The sequence below is a fragment of the Spermophilus citellus genome (genome assembly GCF_964194105.1).
Source record: "Spermophilus citellus genome assembly, chromosome: 3".
Classification (NCBI taxonomy): Eukaryota; Metazoa; Chordata; class Mammalia; order Rodentia; family Sciuridae; genus Spermophilus; species Spermophilus citellus.
In genome coordinates, this window is record NC_138184.1 from 21,753,798 (window position 1) to 21,762,090 (window position 8,293).

The 8,293-nt window shown below is 45.3% G+C and overlaps 1 protein-coding gene across 3 annotated transcripts; it reads right to left on the reverse strand.

Moving 5' to 3' along the window:
• Positions 1–267: 267 nt before the first annotated feature.
• On the reverse strand, positions 268–7,708 carry ZNF662 (zinc finger protein 662). 3 transcript variants are annotated; one of them, XM_081285134.1, is made up of 5 exons: positions 7,457–7,708; positions 5,305–5,431; positions 4,543–4,659; positions 2,449–2,550; positions 268–1,762 (listed from the first exon to the last, which is right to left on the reverse strand). In XM_081285134.1, exons 1-5 carry the CDS (start codon positions 7,529–7,531, stop codon positions 732–734), a joined length of 1,452 nt encoding a protein of 483 aa, XP_081141260.1. In that variant the 5' UTR covers positions 7,532–7,708; the 3' UTR covers positions 268–731. The 3 variants fall into 3 exon arrangements, with proteins under 3 accessions (XP_081141260.1, XP_081141261.1, XP_081141262.1); XM_081285135.1 differs by lacking the exon at positions 2,449–2,550; XM_081285136.1 differs by lacking the exons at positions 2,449–2,550; positions 4,543–4,659.
• Between the last annotated feature and the right edge of the window lie 585 nt (positions 7,709–8,293).

Here is an 8,293-nt window from a genome sequence, read left to right on the forward strand (position 1 = left end):
AGGGCAATGTGGTCTCTCAGCATTGCACAACATGAACCCCTCTCTGCTGCTTTCCCTAAGTTACCCTGATGACCTCAGGAAGGACCACAACTTCAGAGTAAGGGAAAGTCCTGAAGTTGGCAAATGTGACCCATATCAAATAAGGTTTTCTGTGAGAAAGACTTATGAAAAGCAATATTAAAATTTGCATATACAGAAAATCTCCAAAAAGATTCACAACCTATAAAAGTGATTGCTTCTGGGAAGAACTGGGAGACAGACATGACAAGAAAATTTACTTTTCACTGAGCACCCTTCAGAACTCCTTTTTTTTTTTTTTAAATCATGAGCATGCTCTATCTAATATTTAAAAAATGAACTTAAAACTTGAGAAACAAAAGAAATGCAATATTGGTCTTCAAAGAGTTAATCAGATGGAGTCAAAACTAAGAGACATGATACTGTTTGAAAAACATGAGATAGCATATAATTAGATACTAACTTGGGGGGTACTGGTTACACGTAGAAGAGGAAGAAAGGTCTGCTTAATTGAGTAGGTGCTCAATCAAGTGGTGCTTCATATAAATACAGCAGTACAGAGGATCTAGACTTACTAGAGTGGAATCTGTTCAAGGGAAGGGGCAAGATAATACTGGCTATTACGGTTATAGCAAATTGTGGAAGGGCATCTCATTTGTCTCTGGGGCTCCTGTAGCCTATAAATTATAAGCAAGGATCACCAATATGCATCTCTAATGTTCAAGAATGTGAGAGGTCCAACAGTTATAGGGTTTCTCTTTAGCATGGCGCCTTTGGTGCTTAATCAAGACAGAATTCTGACTGAAGGCCTTCCCACAGTCATTACACTTATAGGGTCTTTCCCCAGTATGGATCCTTTGATGTCGGATAAGGTGCGCCTTGCAAATGAAGCTTTTCCCACAGTCAGTACATTCATGAGGCTTCTCTCCAGTGTGGACCCTCTGATGCTGTGCAAGATCAGAGTTCCACATGAAGCCTTTCCCACAATCTTTGCATTCATAAGGCTTCTCCCCAGTGTGGATTCTCTGATGCCTAAGAAGAGCTGGGTTTCGAGTAAAGCTTTTCCCACACTCCTTACACGTGTATGGTTTCTCCCCAGTGTGGATTCGCAGATGTTGTATAAGACTTGTGTTCTGACTAAAGCCCTTCCCACATTCTTTACATTCAAAGGGTTTTTCTCCAGTATGTATTCTCTGATGCCTAATCAGGTTTGACTTCCAAACAAAGGCTTTGGCACATTCTTGACATTCATAGGGTTTCACCCCACTATGAATTCTCTGATGTGCAATGCAATGAGATCTAAAACTGAAAGCCTTTCCACATTCCTTACATCCATAGACCTTGTCTCCATTATGAGTTCTTTGATGTTGACCAAAGTCTTCATTTTGATCAAAACATTTGCCACATTCTTCACATATGTAGAATATCTTTTCATTTAGAATTTTCTGATGCATCCTGAGGTAGGTACTAACATCAGTATTCTCTGAACCCTCTTCTACTGAGACCATCTCATCCTTGACAATCACTTCTACAATGTCATTTGTAGTGTTTTCCAAATTTCTCCTACTGGAGTAGCTAGGCCATCTCCTTAACCTGCTTTTCTCCTCTTCACAGGTTTTTCCAAAGGAGAACTCCTGGGAGCCATACCACCAGGATCCACTTGATAGCACCATGAGGTCCTGTTCCTCCTCAAAAACTTCCTCTTTCAGAATAAAATCTTCTTTCTCACTCTTCAACATGTTCTCTGAAAGAAGAAATCAGAGCTTCAAATATCATTACCCATAATAATGACAAAGGTCACTAAGTCATATAAATATATTCCTGTCTCTCCAAGGTCACCCCTTGTCTCAATGACCCCATCTTAGCCAAAAATGACAAAAACAGGGCTAACACATGGAAAGCAACCAAAAATAAAAGGTGGACACTAGATAGATTCCTCAGGGACTGTAATTCCACAAAACCAAGCTAAGCCCTAAAACCCCAACTCATGACTACTTAATTAATTGAGCTTATCCTATTAAAATGTGGAAGCTCTGGGCTTCAGTTTCCTCTTAATAAATTGGTTGATATGAAAATTTTGGAAGGTCATGTATTTAGAACATGAATGGCAAAATGGGGTTTTTTGTGGGGGGGGGGGTATTGGGGATTGAACTCAGGGTCATTCAAGCACTGAGCCACTTCCTCAGCCCTATTTTCTATTTTATTTAGATTCAGGTCTCACTGAGTTGCTTAGTACCTCACTTTTGCTGGGGCTGGCTTTGAAATAAAGATATTCCTGCTTCAACCTCCTGAGCTGCTGGGATTACAGGCATGCACCACTGTGCTCAGCCAAAATGGGCTTTAAAAAGAAAAAAAAAAGAAGAAGAAAAAAAGAAAAGACAGAGGAAACTCTATGACTGAAAGAAAAATGCTCATTTCCTTCTCTCTTACCAGTATAAATTAGGCCTGGACTCTCTACTGGTAATTTCAAGTTCAGTGGCTCTTCCAGCTGCTCAAGATGGGAGATCCCAGCAGGCTTTAGAAATGGATATCCTGCCAGGGGCAAGGTACAAATAAGACTGGCTCAGTTGGAGGAGTGTGACCCATTAGGAATGGAGCAGAAAAGGAAGTGGTGAGGGAAGAATTAAGGTAGGTGGAAAGATAGATAACACAAATGACCAGCAATGCAAGGGAGATAGGAATATAACACATAGAAAACAGTGGTATAGGGAATTTGCAATTCCATCCCTTCCCAATGATATGAAAGCATATCACTCATTGTAAAATGTCAAGAAGAAATAGAAATGACCAGGTCCTCTTCTATAGGTTGTAAAAAGTTCACATACAAAAGAATCAGGATAGGATAGAGTTCAGAAGAGCTGTTCCTAAGGACTTTCTGTCTAGGCAGGATATTCTAGGAAACCATAGTCTCTTGGTTTCCTTTCTTCTTCTCCATCTAATACCATTTATTCCACAAAGGATCAATGATGGGTCTGTCTGTGACATCCATAAGAAATAATATCACAGCCTCACTAAGCCATTTCTAGAAATCACTTCTTAGTCTATGACAGACATCTCTATTCACAAAAGTTCACTCTAGCAATTTTACTTCAGGCTTAACTAACATCTGTCACTGTGTAGTTCTCTCCATAACTGCCTAAGCAACAGGTCAGTTCTACACCTTCAAACGACAATCTTATATATGGCTGAAGCCAAAGACTCTGTGTCCCCTGAGATCATCTTCTCTAAGATGAAAGTGGACTGAGTGAAGACAGATCTACTCCAAGGAAGTCTGCTTTAGGTCAGGGAGTTAGAGTTTTTCTCAAGGAATAACTTAGCTGTTGATTTTTTAACTAAGGCAAGGAGGATAAATTCGCATAGGTGGAGAGCTTTCCTCTGAGATCCTGAGAAAATGCTGGAGACATTGATTACTCCTTCTACATTCATTCTACACCTCACCATTGTGGAGTAGCTACAACAGGCATGGGGAGTGATCCCAACTTCAGCTCCTAGACTAGGCTCTGAAATGGTCTAAGCCAAGCATTCACCATGGAAAACTGGTACAGGGATCAGCAATTCAGCCCAGTCAATCAGTGTACATTATTTCCCTGGTCAAGTGACTGATTAAGGGCTGGCTTATGACTTAAGAAGGTCCATTAGAGCAATACTTGAAACTTTTAATTTTCTCTGGATAAAGCCTAAGGAAGATCTGTCCTATTTTCTTTCCCTAGGCATGAAGAAGCAGAGTCCTGGTTACATCTACCTTACAACCACAAGAGAAGCCCAGACTGTAGGCAAAACCAAATACATGGAGACAGAGCAGAAACTGTTAAAGTGTACCTGCAGCTCACTACAGCCCTCCCAGTTTCATAAAACAATAAATTCCTCTTTATTATTTAAGCCAGTTTTAATGGGGTTTAATACTTGCAATCAAAAGTATCCTGATATAAAAAAAGACTGCCAGAACAAGAACACGGAGGTTGCAAGCACAGTTCAAGTCTCACTGAGCTGTCGAAGAGCTCTGTGGGGGAAGATGGAAGTTTTCCAGAAAGGCAACAGGGAGACACAGTTCTCACTAGGAGAGCAGGAGAACAAGCTCTTTCTAGGAAAACAAGAAAGATTTGTTTGGGGCAAAAGTAATACCGGGGCTTTCCCTATCAGCAATCCCTGAAGAATAAGAACTATTTGGCTGAGGGTTATTAAGATTCTGTGCTCTTTAATGATAAAGAAGGCCTTCATGTCCCAAAGGGCAGCCAGAATCTTTTGTTGGAAGTCTAAGCAAGTCAGGAAAGTAGAAATAGGAGTAATCAGGAAAGTCAGGGAATACATAAATGGTGGTTATGATAATAGCAGAGATGAGGAAGAGGCAAAAAGTTGAATAAAGATGGCTCAGAGGAGCTAGAATGAATAAAACAAGAACTCAAAGAAAACCATGAGAATAGGAGTAAAAAGGAAATCCAACTAGTATCTATGGCACTAGGTTAGAAGAACACATATCCATTACATTTTTTAAAAACATGATGACTAGCATATATCCTCACTCACCTGAGGAGATGGCCCTTGGACCCTCTCCATCCAGAGCTCCCCAAGGAGCTAAGCACCAGGGTGCTTCCCCTCGCTCCAGCTGGGAAATCAGAGTCGGTTTGGGAAATGGAAATGCCGCTTGAGGGGAAGGAAATGGGACAGGCAGGTGAGTGGGGTGACACAGAGCAATCCCAGGGCTCCTCCCAGGCCTGTGTCTTCAGGGGCAGAAGGGGAAAAAAAGGAAAATAACCAGGAAGAACAAGGAAAGGAAGTCCAGGGGAAATAGCAGGAGACCCAGGGGAGAGGGACCAGGAAGCTTTTTATATATTTTTTATTCTTACAAAGATTCAGAAGTTGACAGAGTACATGAGAGGTGCTCAATGACAGTTTCAGTCAGGAAATGCCTGATTCCACTGATTAAGGAACTGAACCTTCTTATCTTCTCCCTTTTAGAGCAATAAAGTTTAGACATCTACATGAAGATGTTTGCCACTGGGCAGGATCTCCCTACAGGGGGAACCAAAGACTCACTGGGGTGCTCAGTGGGGCACTCAATGGGGGCGAGACATTGGGCAGCACTAACTGCTGAGCAAGGGAATCCTGTGCAAGGCCCAAACTGATCCCAGGATTTCCCATTTCCCAGCAACTGCTCAGGTTGGGTCATTAAGAATCTAGGATCCTGAAGCTACCACTGATCTGGGTATTATTAAACTCCTGAGCCTTTAAGAAGGAGTCAGGAAATTCTAAAGGACAGAGGCAGAGCCAAAGGGAAGAGATCCTTACCCAGAGAAGCCACAGTCCCATAATTCTCCAGCATCACATCTCTGTACAGGGCCCTCTGAGCAGGGGCCAGCCCTGTCCATTCATTCTCAGAGAAGTAGACGGCCACATCTTCAAAGGTCACTGACTCCTGAAACAACATGTGTTTAAGTGTCCTAGGTCAATCCCAGGCTCAGGCTTGCCGTAATGACAGACAGTATACCAAGAGGTACTGGCAGGGATATCTGCTGTGTTTATGGATTCTGAACATCTATGGAAATGCTCAGATTTTTGCCCCCTACTTACAAACATATAAGAGATCAGCCATCAATTTTCTCATGTCTCTTCATCTTTATTTCAGTAATAGAAACATCATTCTTTTTCATGAATCTCTGCCAAAGTTTTCTTTCCAAAACCACCCTCTGTGGTCTAGATCCCATCCTTTCTCCACAAGAGGTCCTCCTTCAAAGTTCACCACCCCTTGGTAACAACTGTATTTTACTGAGCTGTGCCAAGTTCAGTATATTTTCACATATTACTTAATATCTCACTGTCTGTGGAGAAGGGTATAAATCCATTTTACAGAAGAGGGCACTGAGACTCAGAGAGATTAATTTCCTCCAAAGCTACAGAGCTGAAACAGAACCCAGGTCTGTGTGACTCTCTGACTCTTGCATACTGTGTCAGACTGCCTTCTAATGTCACCACCCCTGCTGTGTAGGACCCTTCCTCTTTTTCCCTCCCAGCCACCAAAGTGCCTCTGACCCACCCAGGTTACCCTGGGATAAATCCTAAACTGTGGCTTTATTCCCAGAATCCCCCACCCCTATACACTCTCCAAAACGGCCCACCCCACTCTCTTCCCCAAGGGCCTATCTCGGGATCTGTATCTGTAGGAGCCTCTGCATCTTTTCTCTTTTTTATCTCATCCTCTTCCTCAGGAAACACCAACAGTGCTAACCTACAGCCTGATAGACCCAACCTGATCTTTTCTTAAAATTGGGCATCTCACCATAAAACCATGAAAAGATAATTTCGGCTTTACTATAAATTACTGCAAATTCTGAACCTACTTGGAATGCCTGCCCGTGCCCTGAACTCACCCATGTCCGGTTTTCCCTGACCAGATAACAACCCTTTCCTAAACCTTAGTGATGCCTCATAAATTCTGGCCTTCCCTGGCCAGATAATGACCCTCTCTGAGTCTCTAAGATCTCCATAAATTCTGATGCCGGGGCCAGCAAAAATGTAAACTTGTGTTATGTTCCTCAGAGAGTTGTTATCTGTAACCCCCCTTTGTGTAACTTTTTGGGCTATAAAACTGGGCCACAAAGAAGCCTCGGGGCTATCTTGTTCCCTGCCGTTTTGGGAGGGAGAGGCAGCCCGGCAGGTCGAAATAATAAGCTTGCTTTAATTTGATTTTAATTGGAGTCAGTGGTCTTTTCTTGCGTCCTGGTCTAACACAGCCATCAAGACTTCTTATAATTCCATCCACTACCTCACTCAGCATCTGTCTTTATATTACGGAGGAGCAATTTCTGCTCCATTCCACTGCCATCCTTGCCCCACAAAGTCCCCACAGTGATTTATTAAGCACCACGGGGCTCAAAGGTTTTGGCTGGCTCCCCTCTGCCTACCTAATAAAGGTTCCAATTCCTGGGCACCACGAGAATTCCTTCACTATTCAGAGAGCTAGTTTACCTGCACCATCCCCTTTTCTCTCACCATTCGGTTGGAAAACCAAACTCTCCTCTCCATGGCTGTGCCCTGGCACCTGCAACTTCCCCAGCCTGAACAAGTGCTCCCTCCTGTACCTGTCAATTCCGGTTCATCCTGAACCCAGCTCAAACATAACCAGCTCTATTTAAAAAAAAAAAAAAAAAAAAAAAAAAAAAACAGGCTCATTGAATTTTGACCAGTTCTGGTCCTTCGCCTTCGCCCACACTGATCAGAGAACAGCGCTCCAGCGCTCGACTCCCGCCTGCGCGGAGCATGCCTGCTTCCCCTCCTGGGTGGGCCGTGGAGAGTGCCCAGTGCTCTGGACCCTGCCAATCCCTCGAGGCCCGCCCTCAGGGCTACACCTCATTCCCAGGCCGCCTCCCGCCCCCTCCCCGCCTCCGATCAGCGCCCGGAGCCCGGCAGCGCCGAGCCTGCAGGAGCGCCCGCCCGCACTCACCGGGCGCGCCCGTCCCGGCAACAGCTCGAGGACCCGGCGGAGGCGCGCTCCGCTCTCCAGGGCCTCGGCCGCCATGGCCCGGTGGCCCTCCGAGTAGGCGAGCGCAGGGGCCGGCGGCCCGACGCAACACCCTAGTCCTGGGAGCCGCCGGATGAGAGCCGGGTCCTCGTCCAGCCAGCCAGTTCTGGACAGCCGCGCTCAGCGCCCCGGACCCCAGCAGCTGGAGGCCGAAGCCGCGCGCCTCGCCGCTATGGCTTCTCTAGGACGGCGGAGGCGCGGCGTCTCTGTGGTTCTCCTTCCCGCCCTGGGCGGGGGGAGAGAGTGGTCGGGTGTCCCCAGACACCAGCAGCCCCGCTGCACCGTGGGGCGCTGGGGGGAAGGCAGTTGGAGAAGCAGGCCTCTCTGGGAATCCTTTCCCGTGTTCCTGATCACCCCTTCCTCTCCACCTCGCTGCATTGTGATGCTGCAAGGAGGTAGCATGTTGACTGCAACCTTCGTCTACCTGCCTCCGTTTACTAATTTCTCCCTTATCTAAGAGCTGATTATGTCCCATGATTTTTTCATCCTTGTGACTCTAACGTCACCCAATTGAAGCCAGAATTAGACAGGCAGTCAGTGGAGATAAGTAAGTCAGGTTGGATCAAGGTGGTCAATTTTGAGTGAGTCTTGGAAAGTTGGAGACTGTCCCCTGAGGGGTTGAAATGTTAATTCCTTCAGATTCCTTTCTGCCCTTATCAAGAACCTGCCCCTGCTCCAACCTGTTGCCAAAGTAACCAGTCCCCCTACTGGGAGCTATAAGGTTGTTTATGTGTCCTTGGCTACTCCATCCTGCCCTTC

Excerpts from the sequence above, each read along its gene's own strand:
- ZNF662 (XM_081285134.1), bottom strand. The coding sequence starts at position 7,531 with ATGGCGGCCGAGGCCCTGGAGAGCGGAGCGCGCCTCCGCCGGGTCCTC. Across the intron at positions 2,551-4,542 it reads TCCAAGGGCCATCTCCTCAG|GATATCCATTTCTAAAGCCT; the intron begins GTGAGTGAGGAT and ends TGCCCCTGGCAG. Across the intron at positions 1,763-2,448 it reads TCCAGGCCTAATTTATACTG|AGAACATGTTGAAGAGTGAG; the intron begins GTAAGAGAGAAG and ends TTCTTCTTTCAG.